We start from the raw sequence: 23748 nt of genomic DNA, 5'->3' as shown, positions 1-23748 counted from the left end.
CCACCTCACCCAAATGCACCTAATAGTACCAGCAAGGCAATTCAGAATTCAAAGAATGGCACTTTATTTTACGATCTGATTTTTTTCCCATGATTCTCTACCAATTCTTCCGTGATGGTGTCATCTTCTTCCACAGTGACCAGGACCTTCTTGCCCACCAGGCTAAAGATGTCTTCAGGAGGGTAGCCTTTGGGCTCACCCACCTTCACAGTGAGCATGTCCAGTGTCAGAATGCTGCCTTCTGGAATTTTCACTTTGGCCACCACAGACTTGCCCAGCTGTGGATAAAATTTAAGATTCAGTGCCAGCCACACAAATAACTAGCACACGTTGTTTTATCCCCAGGGTCCCTGATCAATTTTCTCACACAAGGTACCTGGAAAGCAGGGAGTGTGTTTTCCCCTTTGGTGCCTAGAACAATAGCTCACACACAGCAGGGTCTTGGCCAGTGTGGGGTGGACTCAGACTCAGAGGGGTGGCCTTTACAATAAAGGACTCGGGTTATGTAGCCAAAGAGAGCAAGACCCGAATCCCAGGCAGCTGGGGACAAGGCGAGGCTGAGAGTCTCTGTAAAATGGGAAATAACAGTACCTCTATCCCATCAGAGGACTATAAGGATTAGTGATGATAATGCCCCTAATCTACCTGCAACACAGACTTGGTAAATAAAAATGGTGATTACTTTTGTCATCATCCAGTTCAGTATCACATTTTAAACACATGGAAACAGAGGTCTACAGAGGGCAGGTAAGCTAGCCAAGGTCGCAAGGAGCCAGGAGGAGAACCTGGGATTTCTGACCCCTGGCCCACGGCTCAACGGACACAAACCTTACGGCCTCCTCGTTCAATACAACAGGAATACAGAGGGCTCACAAGCATGGAAGGGGGCCTCACAGGAAGGGGCAGACAGGCTGGGCAACGAGGGGAATGAAGGAGACCTGAAGCTCAGAACCAGCGTTTCTAAGGTCTGGTCTATAAATGCTGTTCCACAAAGTATCTAATATAACTCTGCATCTTCCAGGTAAGGGCCAAGGAATCCATTCTGGAATTTATGTCAGGACAAAAGGTCTGTTAGCAGATGATTATCAAATGTTGCATCTTGTGTCTCACTGTCTACCCACGGAGCCAGGATGTTCAGAACCAAATTCAGTGCTCAGCTGCTGAAACTCTTATTCCAGTTTCTGAGCCAGCTTTCTCCTCCTCTCTTCTTCTGTAAGGCAGTTTGTTTCTTTTTACTGTTATTTTAATTTTCATTCCAGTTTCTGAGCCAGCTTTCTCCTCTCTTCTTCTATAAGGCAGTTTGTTTCTTTTTACTGTTATTTTAATTTTCCAGTGTATATACATCTTTGAGAGCAGCAAGTAGGCCCCACTGGAATAAAAGACAACCCTCCTGGAGCAGGCCTGGTGTGGGATCTTGGCTTCGGCCCAAACAGACTGCAGCATCAGAGGAGTGTCTGCTCCCCTGGCAGCCCCGACTCAGAGGCTGAGCCAGGTCTAGGCCATCCATGGCTTCCAGGAAGGCCTGATGGCCTCTGTGCCAGGCAGAGTTTGCTGGCCTCCCCCCGTCCACTCTGTCTGAAGGTTAATGCTGCACAGCTAGCTCAAAGGGCTCCCAAGGGAATGTATGCATCATCCCCCAGCAAGCCCATGAGAATCCTTGCTCTATGCTTCCAATGTCTCCCTATGCTTAGGGATTCCTTGACTTATCACAGCCCTCCTCCCCCTGCCTCATGGAACCCCTCCACCTGAACATGCCTCTAGGATTACCTACAACATGGGAGCCCAGACTCGACCTCTCCACATGCCTCATGAGGCCCCAGACACCACCAGGGTCTTGAGCGCTGGGGCCACAAGCTTCAGAGACTTAATGGAAACCATAATATGATGCCAGGGAACCAGAGGAACAGCTAAAGTTCCTTCAATAAGTTCCACCCGCTGCTAACATGAACTCCAAAACCTCAGGGGCTTGTAGCAACATCCCTGCATTACCCCACCGTTCTGGGCTCAGGTAGGGCTGGTTCCCACTACCTCTCAGGTAAGCCCACATAGCTCCTCTCAACACTGGCACCCGGCAGGCCAGGAGAACCCACCTTCTCGTTGCAGGCCATCTCACAGGGCAGTAGCTGCTTGGTCGGGGAGCCCAGCGCCCTCTCCACGAGGCGCACAGACCGCACCAGCTCGGCCAGCTCTCCAGGCTCCAACGAGGCCGAGTGGTCACTCCCCTTCCAGGTCTTGTCCAAAGTTATGTGACGCTCCAAGACCTTGGCCCCCAGAGCCACTGCAGCCACAGATATCGCTATGCCAGTTTCATGCCCAGAATACCCTATGGGGATGTCTGGAAAGAGCTTCTGGTATTCCTTTAAAATGGAAAAGGAAAAGAAAGTTAAACAGTGTAGTGCTTTCCACATACAATCCAGAGTCAGGCTGATGGATCTGAGGCCCCATTCAGCCACTCACTACCTGTGAAGCTCCAGGAAGTCTCTGAGGCTCTCGGAGCCTCTCCTTCTGGGGATGACGGTAGCTGGTGGGAGCTTCTGTGAGCACATGGAGGGCACTCAGCACACTGTGAAGGCTCAAAACTAATGGCTGCTCTTATCAGGAACACATCTGAAGAATGCGTCACACTGCACAAACCACCAGGAATAACACCAGAACTATAACCAAATGCCTAAACTCACTCAGAAAGCATCTGTCACATTTAATTAGGCTGAGCAGCTGAAAGCAAACGTGCTATATGCACAAAGATCGCCATCAATAATACAAACAGTCCAATCTCAATCCTTCGGTGGAAATGTTAAATAATTAATTAATTGGTTATCTATAATTCACTGGATGCAACAAAAGACATGCTAAGTCGAGTGAGCCTTGTCAGGGAGGGTGACCAGAAAGCTTAAGTACAGCAGAAAGACCCAGATGGGAGTTAATAAAAGATTAGGACAGCTGAGTGGCAAAGGCCTCAGAAACCAGGCCTAAGGGTGTGTGATGGACAAGGAAGTGCAGGTTGTAGGTCAGAGTACTCACCCTGCCATGATGAGGTGGGCTGGGATGGTAGGGGTGGGGGGCAGGCTGGCAGTTTAACTCTGACCATGCCCTGCTCTCAGGAGAAAGGACATGAGCACACCAGGGAGGTGAGGGGGGGACGGTGGAAGGGAAACAGGACCATGCTTCACAAAGGAAGAACACTGAGGGAAATGTTTGGCATCATACACACTAAATTGTCAATTACAGTAATCTCTGTGGGATGGGATTATAGAGGATGTTCACTTTCTATGTTATATACATCAGGGCTGAGTTTTTTTTTTCTTAAATCACGTTTTAATTTTAAAAATAATATGATTTAGAGATGAGCTAGAAATGGAGAAAAGACTACAAAACTGGGAGGAACTAAAACTTCAGTTAAAAAGACAGCCGTGTCATTTTGAAAAAAGATTACTTTTTAAAAAGTTATATATGAAAGACTCTCTAGAAAAATGTATAAGAGCTTACATAATCGGGGGGAAAAAAACCTCAAAATGTCAAATACTGTACTGAAAGAATCAGAGAGCTGGTAAATAACAGAACAGGAAAAACCAGAAGTTTCAAGAAGGTCTCCTACAATTCAATATGAAGAAAAATGAATATTTGCACACCAACATTCATATCAGCATTATTCACAATAGCCAAAAGGTGGAACCATCCCAGATGTCCATCAACAGATGAAGTTAAACCATACATTGTATACACATACAATGAAATGTTATTCAGCCTTAAAAAGGAATGAGATGCTAATACATGCTACAACATGGATGAGCCTTGAAGACATTATGCTAAGTGAAAGCAGATGGACACAGAAGGACAAATACTGTATGATTCCGTTTATTTGAGAAACCGAGAGTAGTCAAGTTCATAGAGACAGAAAATAAAATGACAGCTGCCAGGGGCTGGCAGGGTAGGGGGATGGCAGTTAGTGTTAATGAGTATAGAATATGATATGACTCTGAGATGAGAAAAAGTTCTTCACATGGATGTGGCAATGGTAGCACAACAATGTGAACGTACTTAGTGCCGCTGAACTGGACACCAAAAATGGTTAAGATGGCAAATTTTATGTATATTTTACAAAAACAAATCCACAACTCATTAAGAAAAGATAAAAGCCAGCAGTTCACAGAAAAGGGACCCCTAATGGCCAATACATACAGGTAAAGAAAATGTATATGGACAATTACAAAGGCTCCACCTTAAAACGACAAAAAACAAATAAACAAAATCCCCAAAGACTCCACCTTAAATTTTATAATGAGAGAAATTAAGATTGGTGTTAGGAAAATTTAATTTATAATCTTTAGAATGTATCTGACTGCTTAACTCCATAGTTGGTTCTAATTTGATTCTGGAACAGCAACACTTTCAAGTGAAAGTGTAAGTCGCTCAGTCCAGTCCGACTCTTTGCGACCCCATGGACTATACAGTCCATGGAATTCTCCAGGCCAGAACACTGGAAGGATGTCCCAATTACAAAGCATGTCAAGGCTGGTTAAAATTTTGGCTGCATCTTTCCCACAGCCAATGACCCAGTCAGACAAGGGCCCTCCCTTGTGCTCACCGAGATGACACGCAGGTTGACGTCCTCAGGCTGGAGCGGGTATGCGCTGGTGCACTGGAGGAAGCAGAAGTTGGGGTTGAGGGGCTTCACAATCTGATAGACTTGCTTCATGGTATCCATGGACTGCATCCCACTAGAGATCACCATTGGGCGGCCTGAAGGACCCAACACGAGTACCATCATCACTTTATTTTCAGGGGTTCTGACGCTCCCTTAAGCATACCCCTGCTGTTGGTCTCATCATTCAAACAACTCTTACGCAGTGGGGGAACACAGGCGAGCTTGGTGGGTTTCTGTCCTCAACCACAGGAAACGTAGACTCCCTTCACCCCACAATGTTATTGTGCAACAAAGTGAACCAAATTAAGAGGAATCTAACACTCTTTAGAGAAAGATGAGCATCTCATTGTATTAAGAGGTTGCACAGCATGGTAGGGTGAGCATGCCCCAGATTCAAGAGGGTGAGGCCCTGAGCTGCCACGTCCTACCTGTGTGGTCTCAGTTTCTCGGCTATGAAGTAAGTAGAAAGCATCATCATCATATGACCTGCTTCAGTCCCAGTACCGACATGAGGACCATATGAGATCACTCATGTTGTAGAACCACTGTACAAGCTCTGATGTGCAGAGGCTGGATGTTCTAATATACCTAAAGAGTACTTCTCAAAGTCAGAGCTGCCTCTAAGGAGTTTCATTTATACTGTCATATCCTTCATTTTATATAAATATTTTATTAGAAATTAAAAATAATTTTAATTTAAAAATTCTTATGGGGACTTCCCTAGTGGTCCAGGGCTTAAGATTTCACCTTCCTGTGCAGGGGGTGTGGGTTCAATCCCTGGTCAGGGAGGTAAGATCCCACATGCCTTGTGGCCTAGAAACTAAAACATAAAAAAGAAACAATACTGCAACAAATTCAATAAAGACTTTTAAAAAATGGTCCACATCAAAAAAAGAAATCTTTAAAAATTCTTATAAAAACTATATCTTTAATTTCTTTCAAGTCAGCACATGAAAAAGTGGGAGTATATGCTGATTGGAAAATCTGTCTTCAGGAGACTCCTTTAGTGGGTAATTACCAATGGTGTAAAAACGCAAAAAGTCTGGACTCAGCTTGTATGACGAAAGTTAAACACTTACCTTTTTTGGCTGTCTTTTCCAGATATGGGAAATTGTTGGTGTCTCCAGATCCAACTTTGAAAAAGGGAACATTCAGTTCATGCAGAAACTCAACTGCCATCTACCAAAATCAAAGGGGGAGCTCACATTCACCACAGTTCAAAATCACCGTCCTCAAGATAGGCGAGGAGCCACCTAAAATAGAAACATCCCTTCTCTTGCCCAGCAACTTGAAAGCAGACACAGATTCATTATCAGTCATTTCATTCAAATTCAAACACGCCTTCACTCATATCCACCCATCCATTTGTCCAACAGACACTGTACCCTGGCGCACACTGTCTATGAGAATCTGGAAAAGAATCAGACCCCTGGCCAGACCTACCTTCCCCTGGGGCCTGGGGCCCAGTGAACAAACAAGAAAGGGTCATGACCTAATCCTGACTCAGACAAGTAGGCACTGAAAAAGTGAGTGTCCCTCAAAGGCCTTATCCTTGCCTCAGGACCAAACAGCTAGGAAAAGAAGCCATTTCAATCCTTGCCAAAAGTAGAAGAAATGAAGTGTTTGATGACCCAGCCCTGACACACTGATCCACAGCTGGCAGGGCCCATCAAACCCAAGCCCTTTCAGATCTCAAATTATGCTGCCCACAGAAAAAAACCAATCTGACTGTTTGAGGCTACCTCTCTAGGGCCCTTCACCATCCTTACCTGGGATTCATCAATAACCCTCAGGAAATTGGCAAATGTCACCAAGTGCCTGCTAAAGGAATTAGTGGACCACAAGTTTTAAGAGTAAAATCTCAATTTGCTGTACAATTATCAAAACTTCCCAAATTACTTTTCATTACTTTTTTTTTTTAATTGAAGTTGAAAATCAGAAGTAGGGAGAGTCAATGCCTTGGAATAGTTCCCAGTATCTAACTTCCATCTATCTTAAAATGCTGGCCAAGTCTCAGAAGTAAGTTTGGAAGACTTGATTAGCTAGGTCAGTGCTTCTCACACTTTAATACAGGCGCATGAACCTGCCATGGATCTTGGACGAATGAAATGCAAGTTCTGATTCTGTTGATCTAGAGTGGGGCCCAAGAGTCTGCATTTCTTGTAAGTTCCTCAGTAATACCACTGTTACTGCTCTGTGAAACATACTTAGATTAGCAAGGAGCAAGGTTACTGGCATGGAAATCCAAAGGATTCAGGGGTGGTAAGGAACAGTATGAGGTCATTCTGCCAGCAGGTTCTTTATTTTTTTACTTCTTTCCTTTTTTTTGGCCTTACTATGCAACATGTGGGATCTTAGTTCCCAAACAAGGGATTGAATCAAATTGGCGTTCCCTACATTGGAAGTGCTGAGTCTTAACCACTGGACCACCAGGGAAGTTCTTGCCAGCAGTTTCCTTGAATCAAACCAGTACTGGCTGAGCTTTCCTCCATCTTCCCAGCAGGTGATGAGCTACTCTAATCACTGGCCTCACTCTTAAGAATCACTTTCCTCTAATAAGTAGGGGTTAGAGCTGCTGGAGAGACATACAGTGACTAACCAGCCAGTGAACAGGCCAAAGGCAGATGGCAATCTCCTCAGTCTAAGAGACACCTTTCAGGATGGCCGAAGCACCACTCACCTTCAAGGTGCTAAGCCGCCGCCTCCTCCTCCCCTCTGCTTTATGTCTTCCTTGTCTCTCTCTTCCCTTCCACAGTTTTCTATGTCATTCTCTCCTGTGTATGTGTCTCTCATACTATTAACCAGCCCTAAGATGAAACTGAAAAGCATTTGTTTTAAACAATTTATTGAATAAAGTCTAGTGTCCCCACCCTCCCCACTCTTATCTGGCAGATGAAGAGAGTGTTTTCTATTTTAAGAGGGAAAATCCTACGCAAAATTTTGTCTCTAATGCTCCACTTTGTGAGAGCATGGCTCATGATCAGAGTCCCCAGGGGCATAAAGAGATGGATGAGCCCAATCAGGAGAGGCGCAGGGCACTTAGGGGCAAGGAGGGGCCAAATGTAGGAAAAATCCTTTGCAAAGCTTACCTATGCTGATTGTAATATCTGCATAAAGTGAAGTCACTCAGTCGTGTCGGACTCTTTGTGACCCATGGACTTTAGCCTGCCAGGCTCCTCTGTCCATGGGATTTTCCAGGCAAAAATACTGGAGTGGGTTGCCATCCATTTCCTTCTCCAGGAAAATATGCATGGAGCTCTACAATTTTCAAGCAAGCAAAGGGGTAAATTCCTGTTGGCAGAGAAAGGTGCAGCTGGTTTCTTGCAGCCTTCCTAGGGAGCCAGCCCCACCTAGTGGCCACTTAGAAAACTGCCATTTTGGATTAATCTCTTCTGCAAAGGGTGCCAACGTCAGTAGTTATCTGGAAGATGCTAGCCTTCCACCCTGAGGCAGTATTACTGGGCCCAGGCCCCGTCAGGCTGGGTCAGCGCCAGTGGCTGCCTTTCTCTCTGTGGACTTCCTGGCTTCCTCTGTCTATGCTGTCTTCAGTTCCTCTTCCATCTACGGGATATCGATACAACGCAGCCAGGCAGCCTCGTAACTTCTCCTCTCCTCTGCCCCACATCACCAAGGCTTTCTGAGCCTGTCTGAAAGGAACTCAATTGAGTATGACCCTTCCTAGGCATCCAACTGGGTTAAACACAGAGCAAAGGGTCCTACCAGCAAACTGGTTTGGGTGAAACACTGCATTGTAAGACTTCACCTTGGAGGGTTCTAGTGAATACACTCTAGCTATTTTACTCCTAGTGTTTCCCACACTTATTCAGCACAGAACCCTTGTTTATTTGGGGAAGGGACTTTGACTCTAAATTAATGAATTAATGAGGAACCCCCTTTCCACAATGTATCCCATGAGAAATTCGGGAGCCTGCTGATGTCACCCCACTCCAGTACTCTTGCCTGGAGACTCCCATGGACAGAGGAGCCTGGTAGGCTGCAGTCCACGGGGTGGCAAAGAGTCGGACATGACTGAGAGACTTCACTTTCACTCTTTACTCTCATGCATTGGAGAAGGAAATGGCAACCCACTCCAGTGTTCTTGCCTGGAGAGTCCCAGGGACGGGGGAGCCTGGTGGGCTGCCGTCTATGGGGTCGCACAGAGTCAGACACGACTGAAGCGACTTAGCAGCAGCAGCAGCTGATCTAAGGGGTAACAGAAAAGACGGGAGTGGAGCTGGGGTTTTTCTAAAGCTGTTTCCACTCCCCTTGATTTCCGGATCTATGGTAATGAGCTGGGAGAACAGGAGGTGCCGGAGGGCTTGCCCAGGCTGAGGAAAGGATGAGGGGGGAAGCATGGAGCCAGTAGGCCCGGCCTGCCCTCAGCCCCGTCAGAGGACACCACAACACAGGCAGGGGGCGCCCTGGAGCAGGGGTGGTGGAGGAACAAGGGCAGGCACGTGGAGGCAGGCACTAGGAGGGAAGGGTAGCTCTGCTGGAATGGGTCCTCCAAGGGCCACCTCTACGCCATGGCTCCCATTTGCTTTCTCAACAAAACTCTCCATTTCGACCAACGGCACTCTGCTCATTTCAGTTGAGTTCCACAGGCCTCTGTGCAGCTTCTGACCAGGTGCCCTGGTATTTTCTTGGTCTTCATAAAATTCCACCATGCCTTAACCTTTCCTCAGCACACAAAGAACGCCCTAGGACAGCACAGAGTGGAAAAAACCGGCACTCAGGACATGCCTACTGTCCATGAGGAAGTCAGGGTGGGTAAACCCTCAGAGCTGCTTGCTGGGCAAACACGGAACAAGGGACCAACCCACCTCCGACAGCCGGGTAGACAGGACTTGCTGGTTCAGCAAAAAGGGACCTGGTGGGCAAAGCAAATGGCACTCTTGCAAAAGCTCTTAAGAATGCCGCAATGGGAAGCCCTCGGACAGCAACGAAGAGTAGCCCCTGCTTTCCGCAACTAGAGAAAGCCCGTGCACATCAACAAAGGCCCAGCACAGCAAAAATAAATAAATAAATCTAAAAAGAAAAAAGAACACATTTCTCCTCGCTGCCTGTGCCTTGGTCTGTCAGGACACCAGTGGGGAGCAAACGGCATTTCTAGGACAGAGAAGACTCCCTGCCCTGTTAAGTGTGAAGCAGAGAAAAGGATTCTAAGCAACAGAACAGCTGTCAGGCAGTGGGCACAAATCTTGCAAGCCCCCAGGTTCATCTCACCGGGTCCTCACTGCAGCTGTGGGGTAGGCATCTTGATTACCTCATTTTCACAGATGGACACCTGCCGCTCAAAAAGGTTAGTGACCAGCCCAAGCTCACGGAGCAAGTGTCAGTGTCAGCACCTGAACTCAGAGTGCGGCTGCAGAGCTCAAATTTACACACCAAACTGCTTCCTGGGAAACCAAGAGGCAGCCCCAGCCACCAACACCCAGACTCCTCTCCTTTGTTCCTGACTCTTAACCTCAAAGCCACTTGGTAGCAAAAGACCTAAAGAAGTGACTTCCTGAGCAGCGCTGCCCAGTTGCAAGCAGAGGCCAGGCATTCCCTTCAGAGCCCACATCCGGGAGCTCAGTGTCTGGAAACAGTCTGAACAGGAAAGTCCTCATTCTAGGTCCAAGTCACCTTAGTGACCCTGCCAGATTCTATGCTGACTCGGGACAAAAGAGCAGGGAGAGCCTTTGGATGGCAGCTTCTTCACACATGAAAGGAAATGGAGGCCCCAGAGCAGGGAAGCGACTCGCCAAGCTCACATGGAGATGAACTGAGCAGAGCAGGGCAAGGACTTGGATTTCCTGGCCCTCAGCCCGGCTGCTTCCTCAACTGTAACTAATGTTGCTGAGCACTGGCTGTGTGCTGCACCTTCTGTGGGTGATCACATTTAATCCTCACGACAACCCTGAGAGATGAGTTCAGCTGAAGACACAGAAGCACAAAGAAGGTAAATAACCTCCACCCAGACTTACCAGGAATGAGAGGCAAAAACCTCATACATTGCTGGTGGAATATAAAATGGTACAGCCACTTTCAAAAAGTCTGGCAGTTCCTCAAAGAAGTTAAACAATGAGTTACCATAAATATATCTATATCTATATCTATATATATATACACCCAAAGGACCACATACTGATTCTTCTTATATGCAATGTCCAAAAAAGGCAAATCTATAGAGACAGACAGCAGATTAGAGGTTGCCTAAGGCTGGGAGAATTGAAGGAATTGAGGAATGAGTGCTAATGGGTATAGGGCTTCCTTTTGGGGTGTTAAAAATGTTATAAAATTAGTTGAGTGAATTGTATGATGTGTCAATAAAGCTGTTATTTAAAAATCTATCCCTGGGAATTCCCTGGTAGTCTAGTGACTAGAATGTGGCGTTTTCACAGCCTTGGCCCGGGTTCAGTCCCTGGTGGGAAATGAGATCCTGCAAGCCACATGACGAGGCCAAAAAAAAGGAAAAATCTGTCCCCTTGTCCTGGGGGCAACGCAGGTCCAAGACTCTCCAGCCACCAACATGGAGGGCGGTGAAGAACGGGGGAAGCCCAAAGGCTCTGCTGAGCTCTGGGAAGCCACACATGCCTGGACCGGCACCTGAGTGGCTGCCAGGGGACCCCAGAAAGGTGTTAGATCTGCCCTCAAGACCCATTTCCCAACTATGCAACATCACATAGACTTTCTAGCCCCTGGAGCCTCTTCATCTGTAAAATGGGACATAGTAGGGATAAAATATGTTACTGTAAGTGAAGATGCTTCATAAACTATAACATCGAATTCAGATGTAGGAAATTATGATTATTAGATGAACAACTAGATCTGAAGAATGTCATGCTTATGAATGCTGTCAATTAAAGAATGAATCTGGGTTACGGAACTGATGCCTGAACTTTTCAAGTTTCCCAGATGTCTAGGTTCTCTGCTTCCCCTTCTTTTTTAATCTACTAATGGTCTAGACTAGAGTGATGCTTTTTTTGACTTAATTTACAGACACAGCTTAGGGTTGGAACAGTAACACAAGAGGTCAGAGGCCTACAGAAGGAACTGGAGTCTCTTCAAATACCCTAGCTGACTAAAAGAATCACAAGCCAAGAGCCTTAAAAATGTTAAGTTTCGTCTACTGATCCGTTCCTGCAAAGTTATCCTAAGGAAACAACTCAAAACACAGAAGGATGGTCACCTCAGCATCATTTAAAAGCACAAAAAGCTGAAAGTAACCTCATATTCAAACATAAAGAAATGGTCACATATATTAAAAATCCTCAAAAGAAATACTACACCACCATTAATAACTTTCTGCAAAAGATATGGAGAGTTACATGTCAATTATAGCTCAATAAAGCTGAGAAAGAAAACCAGGATATGGGTAAAAGCTGTGGTATAATATTACCTGGAAAAAGCAAACACAGAACTAAACATTCACAAATATAATAACCAGGTAATAAAATATGCATATAAAACAAGTTCAGGAGGATATACGTACAAAGAGCTGCTGTGTAGAGATTATGAGTCAGTTTTTCTCCTTTTTTTCCTGTTTTCTAAACTTTCTGTGACATTATTTTTATAACTAAATTTTTTTATATTTGAAAAAAGAGCCCACAAAGGAGCCTTGAGGCAGGTCACAGAGCAGATGGAACCTGAGACCTGGCACCAGCTGGACTCTTCCAGGATGTGGGCATGGCTATCCTGGGAGCCACTCCCTTCTGGAAGATGCAGTGTCGCCCCACCCAGATCACCCACAGCCACTCGGCAACAGGAGGACTCCTGTTAGGACTGCAGTTTCCTGATTCTGAGTCTAGACCACTTTCCACTGGGAGCAAACTGGCCCAGTAGGGTCTCCCAGGGGCTTGAGGGACTCTGGGTTTCCAGGGTGGTTGCCCCCTACTCCCAGAGACAGCCTGTTTAGAAAACCATGGTTCTCTTTCCTCCAAATCTCACTGCGCTTCCAATCCCCCCAGCCTCCTGTTTAGTTGGACATTTACCTGGTCAACGTTATGGGGAACTCTAGCTCAGAAAACACAAAACAGTCTAAAGTGAGCAAAGCCTGGAACTGGCTTGAAGTCAAAGACACCAGGCCACCTGTTGTCCCCTAGGTCTGCTAAAATGGCAGAGCGCTCACCTCATCCATGCCAGAGGCGGTGAAGAAGATGCCAACCTCCTCAGCATATTTCTGTAGCTCCTTGTACTGGGCATGGCTGAACTCCAGATAGCGTTTGTGCTCCCCGTATGTCTTCCCCCAGGAATGCTTCGAGGTGTATGGCCTCTCCAAGGCTTTCCGATTAAACTTATACTCCAGCTCACTCTTCTGGAACTTGGCACAATCAGCCCCACACTCCTGCAACACATATTAGGGTTCCTTTAATTTTCGGTCACGGGCTCTCAGAGAGAAGAGAAATGTTGGGGCAATTGCTATTAAACCATTATCTTTAAAAACAACATCAAGGGGACTTCCCTGCTGGTCCGGTGGCTAAGACTCCATGCTCCAGATGCAGGGAGCCAGGGTTCAATCCCCGGTCAGGGAACTAGATCCCACATACCACAACTAAAGATTCCGCATACCTCAAAACTAAAAGATCCTGCATGCTGCAACTAAGACCACTCACTCTCTTGCTCAGTCTCAGCAACTAAGACCTGATGCAGCCAAACAAATAAGTAAATAAACAAATATTTAACAAACAAATGCCAACATCAAATGACAGAGTTCTTAAGAACTCCCAAAGAAGAGAAACAGGAGAAGCAAGGAAGTCTCAAAAGAAGAAAAGGCTGGGGATAGGGGTTCCCCTCTGTTTTTCCCTCTTAAAATGTAAAAAAAAGCGGGGGGGGGGACAACTTTGCTTTACGTTATAATATTAAAAATAATTAATCAAACAATCAAGATTTTAAGTTGTATAACTCAGCAGAGGATATGAGCACTGGACCAGAATTTAGGGGGAAAAGAATCTGCCTTAACTCTGACTCTCCTGGATAAGTCACTCCCTATCTCTGGCCTCAGTTTCTCTATCTGTACAAATGGCCATGTGGAACAGCTCCAAGGCCTGTAACTTTCTGAGGAGCCCCTGATGGGGGTGGCTGTTAGCTGTTTTGCACGTGTGGTTTCTGTATGGCATCTTGTTTGAACAAGAGGTTCTGGGGCAATGGCAAGCAAAAAAATTTAGAAATGCCCCAGCTTTACTGAACAGAAGCTATAATATAAAAGCTGGATTGTCTGACTATAAAAGCTATAATTTTATTTCCAATCAGCCTCCAAGCTCTCAAAATTGTTTTTTTAAAACCACTCAGTAGAAAAGATTAAGGAAAACTCTCTCAGGTCTCAGCTCACTGACACTGCTGTAGACACACAGGTCTTCATGTTGCTGGAAACCTGGACTCCAGAAATGTCTGTGCTGAGAGTGTCACTTTCACTCCTGGAAAAGTCACAAAATGGCATGGTCAGAACTTGATGCTAGAAAGAAGTTCAAAGAACATTAGACCTGAAAGTGATCTTGGACGACAGAGTCCTCATTGTCTACATAAAGATCCCAAGGCCTAGAGGGACCTGACCAAAACTGTGCGGAGACTCTCTGGCAGAAGTGTCCAGAGGGCTTTCCTGGAGGCTGCACGACATGGTCTTCATAGCGCAATGCTTCCCTCCTTTGCTTCTCATGTCTGCCTCGAGAAGCAGACTTACGCTCAAGAGTTTACAAAGCTTGTCTCCATCTAGGCAAACCTTCCTTTTATAGGAAGTAGTAGAGTGAAGTAAAACAGCAGAAAATACTAATGATAAGACATCAGATAAAGTTCTACCACATCCCACATGACAGCAGTTGTACTGGGAGGACAGGAAGTTCCTCCCTTTCTTTTCTCAGCTTCTTTCCTAAATGAGATACATTTCTGTATCTGTTTAATGCTATAGTCAACTCTAGGTTCAGAAAACACAATCACTGTCCCTGTTTTACCCTGCTGCTGATGGTTTCTTTGTTCAAGCTTTTATTGCTTCTCTACTGGCAAAAAAGCAAACTACTAAATAAGTCAAGGTGTAACACACCCTTTGCATCAAATTTGAAAGTTAGATGGTGTATTTAAGGCACTTAACCCAGTAAGCATTCAAAAATGTTAGCAATTGTTACTCTTTAAAAGCATATTTTACTTTTTAGATTTCACCTGTAAGTGATTAACATACAGTATTTGTTTTTCTCTGACTTATTTCACTAAGCATAATATCCTCCAGGTCCATTCACATCGTTGTAAATGACAGAATTTCACTTTTTTATGGCTGAATAATATTCCATTGTGCATATATAGTATATCTTTCTCCATTTGTTTGTTGATGGACACTTAGGTTGCAAACAGACTCATAGATCTAGAGAACAAATGAATGGATACCAGTGGAGAGAGGGAAGGAGTGACGGGCAAGAAAGGGGTGTGGGATTAAGAAGTACCATCTACTATGTATAAAATAAATGAGCAACGAGGATATACTGTACATCACAGGGAAATATAACTATTATTTTGCAATAACTTTAAATGGAGGAGTATAATCTATAAAAATATTGAATCACTATGTTGTATACCTGAAACTAATATTATTGCAAATCAGTGATACTTCAATAAATAAAATTTAAAAATAAAATTTTCTTTTTTTTGTCCACGTGGCACCCAGGATCTTAGTTTTCCAAAGAGTGATCAAATCCACATCCCCTACAGTAGAAGCAGAGTCTTAACCACTGGACTGCCAATGAAGTCCCCAAATAAAGTATCTTTATGATTCTGTAGGGTTCCACGAAAGCAGAGTTAGTCCTGAAAGAGTAAAAGAAAACCTAATCACGAATGACAGAACAGCACTGGCTGAAGGGAAGTGAAAGGAAAAAAAGATTTAGTGAACTACCTCTAAACCAAGCAATCACAGTGCAGATCTTATGCTGGGGACTGGGTTCACAATGAAGAATATGACAGGTTCCCCCTTCAGAGCACTCACAGTCTAACGGAGAGTTTAAACAGACAGTGGCAATGCAATGCCATGGGAAAAATTACAGGAACCCAACTCTGAAAGGAGGAGTTGGAGAAAGCATCCAAGAGAAGAGGGAGCATGAGTGTTCATTAACATCATATCACTAATAGCTAACATGTATTGAGTCCTATTTGCCAAGTACTGTACTAAGAGCTTTAGATCTTATCTTTATTTTATTCTCAAAATTCTATGAAGTAATTACAAGGAATGGCAGATGAGAGAGACAACAGCAACTTTCAGGAACTTCCTGGAAGTAATTCACTGTCGCAGAAAATGTCAGAGATTTAAAAAATGATAGGCTGGAAGAGGCCAGGTCATTAAAGTCTTGAAGACTTTATTAAAGGGTTTCGACTCGACAGTGGCAGTGCATAGCCACTGAAGCCTCATCAAATCTGTGTTTCAGAAAGATCATTCTGCCACCAGAAAGGGGCGAGAGAGGTCGGGTTAGGGGGCAACTGTAGTAATGCAAACAAATCAGGAGGATGGCGAAGGTATGAAGAACAGGATTCGAAACATTTGGAAATGGACCTGGAGAGCTGGACGCCAGGCCGGATGCAGGGCACCGAGAGGCAGAGCGAGGATGATTCGGGCTCTGCGCAGCCCCGCCCCACCCATGCCCAGGCCGCTCTTCCCCCAGGCCCTTCCCCACCCCGTCCACCGCCGCCGGGCTAGTTCCCGAGTTGTCTAGACTGTCCCCTCACCTTAGCCATGCGGATCATGCGCTTGGCCACGTCCAGATCGCCCTGGTGATTCTGGCCGATCTCGGCAATGATAAAACATGGGTGCTGCCCGCCCACCCAACGCCCAGGGCACAGCTCCAGCTCCAGCGGCATGGTGGCTGCTCACGCTTCCCTGCTGCACCACCAGTCAGGGTCCCGCCACCTCCTTGGTGGGTTAGGTCCGCAGCCCAGCGGGACCCACACACCGGCCCTGCCACGTCAGACCTTGGCCGCTGGGCAGCCAATCCCCAAGAGCGGCCTCGCTCTCGATAGCCAATCAGATTAGGGGGCGGAGCCTCCCTCTAGGAGGCCTGTGAGGCGGAAAGAGGAAGGCCAGCACCCTTCTCTGGAGCTTGGAGGGTGGCTTACAGCTGCGAGCGTAACCTCCGACGGTCGTAGGGTCCCTGCGTGCATAGGTGAGCAAACATTCCCCTAAGGAGGCTGAGGGCTGGCTGCCTTGAGCGTGAAGAGAATGCGCCCTACGGTATAATGTAAAGAATGGATTCTGGAGTTACAGTTACAGAGCTGGTTCGAGCCCAGCCCCTGCTCTTGATCATGAATACCTTACACTTTCTGAGCTTTATTTTCCTTTTTCTCTGAACTGGGAAAATTATAGACTCTACCTCCTAAGATTCGTGAGATAGCGTATAGACCACCCTGATCACAGTACTTGGCCTGTAAGCTTTCGATAAGTGGTTGCTGGTCCTATTATATGAGATGCAACAAGTTCAAAAAGTTCACTGACTTGTCCACAAGCCATCCAGAAAGCCGCGGTGGAGCTGAGACTAGTTTCCTGGATTGCCTTCCAGCCTAGGGCTCTTGTAATACCCTATGCTGCTGCTGCTGCTGCTGCTGCTAAGTCGCTTCAGTCGTGTCCGACTCTGTGCGACCCCATAGACGGCAGCCCACCAGGCTCCGCCGTCTTTGGGATTCTCCAGACAAGAATACTGGAGTGGGTTGCCATTTCCTTCTCCAGTGCATGAAAGGGAAACGTGAAAGTGAAGTCGCTCAGTCGCGTCCGACTCTTAGCGACCCCATGGACTGTAGCCTACCAGGCTCCTCCGTCCATGGGATTTTCCAGGCAAGAGTACTGGAGTGGGGTGCCATTGCCTTCTCCGGTAATACCCTATACCGGGTTGCAAACAAAATTGAGAAATAAGAACCAGTTTGAAGGAAAAAGCAAACTTGATTCTCAGCTTGACTTCCAGAACTAATGAGCAAAGTAACAACAACAGAAGGGAGAGGAAGAGGCACTTCTGGGTGGAAGGGAAAAGGGTAGATTTGGGACACTTGTGAGGGTGACACAGGTGAGGGACTTCCCTGGTGGTCCAGTGGCTAAGACCAGGCTTCTAACACAGGGGCCCCAGGTTCAATCCCTGATCAGGGAACTAGATCCCACACACTGCGACTAAAGATCCCACATGCTGCAACAGAAGATTGAAGGTCCCACGAGGCACAGCCAAAGTAAATAAATATTAAAAAATAAATATACAGGTGAAATTGTTCATTAGGTAGGAGGAGAGGCAGCTCTGAGGCTCCTGGAAGGACAGAGAAGCAGAGTGTGTCCTGAGGTGGAAAGACCCACAGAGCTGAGGGCCCAGAGCAGTGCATGGGAATGAGGAGCAAGAACATGGTGGGGGACATGGAGGGCAGGGGGAATGCTAGAGATAACAGATTTGGTGGCCAAGGGATGATGGGGAAACAGGAGGCGAAAATGGATCTTTTGTTGAAAAAGTTCAGTTGTTAAAAGCATATGGAAGGGGCTTCCCTGGTAGCTCAGTGGTAAAGAATTTGCCTGCCAGTGCAAGAGACACAGGTTCAATCCCTGGTCTGGAAAGATCCCACATTCCTCGGAGCAACTAAGCCCATAGGCCACAACTACTGAGCCTATGCTCTACAGCCCAGGAACCACAACTACTGAGCCCATGATCCAAAACTACTGAAGTCCATGCACCCTAGATGCTGTGTTCTGCAGCAAGAGAAGCCACTGCAATGAGAAGCCCACTCACTGCAATCAGAGAAAAGCCTGTACAGCAGTGAAGACCCAGCACAGCCATAAATAAATAAAATTATATATTTTTAAAAAAGCAGCTGGAAAATGAACCATGGGCTGGGGTGAGGGGTTTGTCCTAAAGTTGAGGGGTTCCAAAGAAGTGCAAGTTTGGAAGCAGGAAGTGGGAGTAGGTCAGGGTGTGACCATCAAGGGTGCCTATAAATGGAGCAACTGAGAACCCTGGGAGAAGCAGACTCTTTGGCCACTTGACAGCAGGGCAGGTCTTCAGTGGCTGGGGTTGAGGAGCTTGGATGGACAACAAGAAAGTAACCAAGGGAAAAGGAGATTGCAGCAGAGTTCATTCATCTGCAATATGTCTAGACTAGATGCCATGTGCTTTAGGTCTCAAGTTTTAATGGCCTTTCACAGCTGGGTGAGGTTGAGCAACAGGCCTTGAATACAGAGAATATTAAAACCAGAACTAAAGTAACTCAGTCACTTGACTAAAGAAAACCATTATGGTTTTGCATAATTCATATATAAGTGGAAATTAACTTTGAAGAAAAAAAGATGACATCACATTTAAAAATATGATACCATGAAAGGAAGTTGGGCTAATGTTACTTGTGGTTAAATAACAACTTTCAATAAATTAAAATACACATTTATTTAGTACCTACCACAAATATGGAGGAAAAGATGCAATTTTTATTCTACTCTTCTTCTTGTTTTTAAAGCCAGTTTCCATGCTTGGGTAATGAGTCACTGTTCAGTCTGTTGAAATGGATGAGGACATGTGGGAAGGTCTTTAAAAACAAAACCAATGAGGGATTTTTTTTTTTTTTGCAGGAAAGGGCAAGGAAGAACTTAGTTTTGGAGAAACTAGGGTACCCAGAGTGCTGGGTCATAAGGGTCAAGGTCAAGGATTGGACATAGTTGCTAGAACTGAGACTCTGGGGCCTGGGACCTCAGTAGCTAGTTCAACTGTGTTCGGCCCCTCCTGAAGCTGATTCCTGCAAAGCCTCCTCCAACCTAGAACTCTGATTAATTTTTTGTCACCCCTCCATGTTCTAGTTACAGTGGACTATTCTGAGTTCCTCTAAAGGATCATGTTCTCTCCTCCAGGCCTTGACACGGGCGGTTTCCTGAACCTGCACACTCCCTGTTTCCCTACACCCACCATGCTGAGCCCCTGCCTTCTGCAGGTCCTGCAAGTCCTTCAGGGTAGAAGTCACTTCCTCTCAGGACCTTCTCTGATCTCCCCAACAGCCTTCTCTACATTCCCACATGACCCTCTTTATTCCCCGCTTTATGGTAACTGCCTCTTCTCTTATCTGTCTTTCTCTCTAGAGTGTGAGCGCCTTTGGGGTGGAACCATCTGGAGTACCTATTCAGTGCTAAACCCAGGGCAAAGTTCTAGGGACACCATGGTCAACGAGGAAGACAGACCAGGCCTCCGCCTTTATGTGGCTTAGAGCCTTGTGTTGTAACTGTGTCCTCCAGGACAAAGAGCTCCTTGAGAGCAGGGCCTCAATGTTTCCTCTTATATTCGTAGCACCAAGCACAGAACTTAACGCTTCATAGGTGCTGATAAACATTTTCTGAATGGCTAAGTGCAGGAGAGGAAAGATGACAATGAAGACTGAGGCATAATTGACTTCACATATTTACTCTTCAGGCTGCATTCAGCCTCTCAGGTGAACACAACCATTCCCTGAAGTCAGCTTTCTGGAAAGTTCCTCTGGGGAAGAAGTGAAGTATTAATCCACCCAAGCTCCCCAACCCTCAGCTGCCAAGGACCTGCCCTGGTGTCAGATGGCCAAAGAGTCTGCTTCTCCAGGGTTCTCTCAGTTGCTCCACTTACAGGCACCAATGATGGTCACACCCTGACTTACAACAAGTTCCTGCTTCCTCAACCTTGGTCCTCATCCCTGGAACAGAAGCATCATTTTTATACTGTCCCTGAACGAACAAGCCCACTGTCACATCTGGGTCTGTATGGAAGATGAAAGTCACTTCACACTATCTCTGTTGGAAGGATTTTGACCTGGGGTACACACTATACCTGCCTCCACTTTCCAAATGCTACCTCACTCACCAGTCCAACAAATGATTCTTGGGTTGCTGCATGCCAGGCACCATGCCAAGAAGCAGGCATAGAATGGGGAACAAAGAGTGTGGGGCCTCTTCCTATAAACTGTATTTTACAGTAAATGTAGTTTATGATAAAAGTAAACTATATTCACACATTTCTATAAAATCATGAACTGTAATAAGGAGGGCATGAAGGAAAGCAGTTGAGCGCTGTGTGTGACTAACAGGGGGACATTTTTCACACAGGTTGTCAGGAAGGGTCTGTCTGAAGGATCAACACTGAAGCTGAGACCCCATCCCAAATTCCTTCCGCATGATAATAATCTATTTGTAAGCTTGGCCCCCACAGGAGGTTGAAACAGTATAGTGTCCTGAAAAAAAAAAAAAATCGCAGTGTTTGGCATAAATGAAGCCCAGGGTTCTACTCCCAGCCCTGTTGCTTCTCAACTTCCTACCGAATGGACACAACCACCACCAGAGAGCAGTAGTGAGAACTGTGGAGACCAGGCACATGAGACCTCCTAACAGCTGGACCTGCTTGCCCAGAGTTCTTGCCTCAGAGACTTAGAGAGAAAGGAGTCTCGTCCTGAGCTCCTGCTCCCTGGCCTGCTTCCACTGCCTGTGGCCTGGAGGACTCTCCCCCTCCTCATATCTCATCTTGGCAGTCTGTGCCTGTCACCAGCCTCATCTCCTCCTCACCCTCCACCATACCCCGCTGTCTGGAAGGTCCTACCCCCTCACCACCCCAGTTAAGGGCAGTGGGTCTAGGGAAATCCCTGGCAGTCCAGTGATTAAACTAGGTATTCTTACTGTGGTGGCCCAGTTTCAATCCTTGGTCAGGGAACTAAGATCCTGCAAGCTGTGTGGAGCAGCCAAAAAAAACAGTGAATCTGCTGTATCCACTTCGTCCTCTCAATCTTAACTTCCAAGAGTCCCCAAAACTTTAACAACTTTCACTCCTTCTCCCTTATGCTGTCCTTCGGAATATCATCCATTCACAGGGCTTCAAGATGTACACCCTCATGGGTAACTCCCAGGTATTCATCACCAACTCCAGTCTGACTGCTCACCTGGTTGCCTGCTCAGTTCCCAACCATCTCTAGAAACAGCCCCCAGTACACCAGAACACCCTATAGCAACCTGGTCTCAACTATGTGATACTGACAACTCAAGCCCAACAAGATTGCTCCTAATGTGTTAAAAGATAATATTCCAATATTTCAAGCACATGAAAAGTTACTCAATGTCATTAACTATCAGGAAAATGCAAATCCAAGTCATAGTGAAATACCACCTCAGACTCAGTAGGATGTATAGAATCAGAAAGATAGATAAAAGTGTGGAGAGACTGGAACACTCATACACTGCTGATGGAACATAAAATGGTGCAGCCACTTTGGGAAACAGTCTGGCAGTTCTTTAAAAGGTTAATCATCTCATTACCATATGACCCAGCAAGTCTACTCCTAAATATATCCCCAAGAGAAATAAAAACAGGTGTCCACAAAAAATTTGTATTTGATGCTCCTCTCCAAACCTGAGCCCCCAAGTCCACCTTTTAATCTCATTGCTTATAAGTCCAAACACCCAGGTGGGGGCTTTTCAGCACGTGACTGCCATTCTCTGCCCAGAGGTTTTCACAGTTCTTGTGTTTGGTGTTCTGAGTTGAATTATGATCCCTCCCCTAAATGCGGATGTTGAAGTGCTCGTGCCCAGTCCCTCAGAATGTGACCTTACATGGAAACAGGGTCACTGCAGATGAATTAAGTTGAGTCCATTGGAGTGGGCCATAATCCAAGACAAATGTCCCTATAGAAAGGGGAAATTTGTGCATGAACGCATACACAAGAACGCCACGTGAAGAGACACAAGGGAGAAGATGGCCATCTACCAGCCAGGGAGAGAGGCCTGGAGCAGATCCTTCCCTCAAAGCCCTCAGGAGGAACCAACCCTACCGACACCTTGACCTTGGACTTCTAGCCTCCAGTACTGTGAGATGACACATGTCCGCTATTTATATTGCCCAGGCTCTGGTATTTGGTTGTGGCGGCCCCAGAAGCTAATACACGTGTGTAAAAATCACTGAGGAGATGTGCACGGAGTGCCGGTGTGTGAGGCACAGCAAAGGGACTCAGGCCTACAGCCCAGAGCTCTCACTTCCTGGCAGGGGAAGCGAGGCAGGGAGCAGAGCAGCCAGAGCCAGAGCAGTGAGAACAAGGCCATCAAAGTCACTGAACAAGGAACGCAGGGAGGAAAGTCTCCTGTCTGCTGGGTCACTGGGGAGGCTGATGCCTTTGCACTGGCTCTTGAAACTGGGACGGGTCTTTTTTTGCTTGTGTTTTGTCTGTTTACTATTTATTTTTGGCTGCATCAGGTCTTAGTTGCGGTGTGCAGGATCTTTGCTGTGGCACGTGGGCTTCCCTCTAGTTGAGGCACGAGGACTCAGTAGGTGCTGTGCACGATCTCAGTTGCCAGGCACATAAGATCCCATGGGGGATCTTAGTTCCAGGACCAGAGATGGAGCCTGTGTCCCCTGCTTTGGTAGGCAGACTAACCACTGGACCACCAGGGAAGTCCCTGGGATCGATTTGCTTATGCAGATGGAGGAAGTGCAGACAGAGGAGGCGGCAGGAGCAAGGAGAAACACACAGGAATGTTCAGCTGGCTAGGAGGGTGTGTGGGGACTAGGGGAAGGAAGTAAGGCTGGAAAGGAGAATCAGGATGTGGTGTACGTGCACTCGAGGGGTGTGGTGCCAGAAAGTCACTGAAAGTTCCTGAGTAGCATCAGGAGAGCCCAACTGTGGTGAGGTCCCTTGAGCAGCCTAGAGAGGATGAGTCCTGGGTGGGACCCTGAGAGACCTCAAGTGGCCCATGATGTGGGAACTTAGATTTCCTCAGCTTCATTTCTTCCATTTCCCTCTATCTTCCTCCTGCTGAAGCACCTGTATTGTGGAGTGCTCTGAGTTTCAGAAGTTCCCATCCACGTAAGGGATCCTCTGAGATGAGCTCACCCAATCTCAGTGGACTGGGTCCTGTAGTCTGGTTACTGGCTCATCCCTGGCCTTTTCCTCTCGATTACTACAAGGCAAGGAGAGAAGTAAAAGTGCTCTGCACTTGGGGGCCTTGCAACAGTCACCCTGACTGTTGCCTCATTTGAAAGATAGGGTGGGAATCCTCACACTGCCTCTCTGGAACACAATAATGGATGTGAGCTCTGCAAATGGCAGCATACTATGGAAAAACTGGGGACCATCATCCTGGTGTCAGAAGTGGGGCTTAGGACAAGTCAGGCCTGAGCTTGGCAGAGAGGTTGTAG

At 46.4% G+C, this 23748-nt stretch overlaps 1 protein-coding gene and 1 long non-coding RNA gene across 2 annotated transcripts; one reads left to right on the top strand and one right to left on the bottom strand.

Moving 5' to 3' along the window:
• Positions 1-40: 40 nt before the first annotated feature.
• NANS (N-acetylneuraminate synthase) lies at positions 41-16558 on the bottom strand. The gene is made up of 6 exons (XM_081511838.1): positions 16328-16558; positions 12759-12974; positions 5725-5824; positions 4586-4740; positions 2091-2357; positions 41-278 (listed from the first exon to the last, which is right to left on the bottom strand). Exons 1-6 carry the CDS (start codon positions 16457-16459, stop codon positions 69-71), a joined length of 1080 nt encoding a protein of 359 aa, XP_081367964.1. The 5' UTR covers positions 16460-16558; the 3' UTR covers positions 41-68.
• Positions 16559-16636: 78 nt separating this feature from the next.
• On the top strand, positions 16637-21242 carry LOC145514331 (uncharacterized). Its single transcript, XR_014060067.1, has 2 exons — positions 16637-16761; positions 19689-21242. It is a non-coding gene; the product is annotated as an uncharacterized LOC145514331 (long non-coding RNA).
• Positions 21243-23748: the final 2506 nt, after the last annotated feature.

This window comes from Giraffa tippelskirchi, chromosome 1, assembly GCF_054371585.1.
Source record: "Giraffa tippelskirchi isolate mGirTip1 chromosome 1, T2T-mGirTip1v1.2.pri, whole genome shotgun sequence".
Lineage (NCBI taxonomy): Eukaryota > Metazoa > Chordata > Mammalia > Artiodactyla > Giraffidae > Giraffa > Giraffa tippelskirchi.
Note: the sequence above shows the minus strand (reverse complement) of the source record. Positions and strands in the feature narration are given on the sequence as shown.

Coding starts and splice junctions, on each gene's coding strand:
- NANS (XM_081511838.1), bottom strand. CDS start 16,459: ATGCCGCTGGAGCTGGAGCTGTGCCCTGGGCGTTGGGTGGGCGGGCAG. Junction 5,825..12,758: donor CCGCCTCTGGCATGGATGAG/GTGAGCGCTCTG, acceptor TGATTTTGGTAG/ATGGCAGTTGAGTTTCTGCA. Junction 279..2,090: donor AGATGGCCTGCAACGAGAAG/GTGGGTTCTCCT, acceptor TTTTATCCACAG/CTGGGCAAGTCTGTGGTGGC.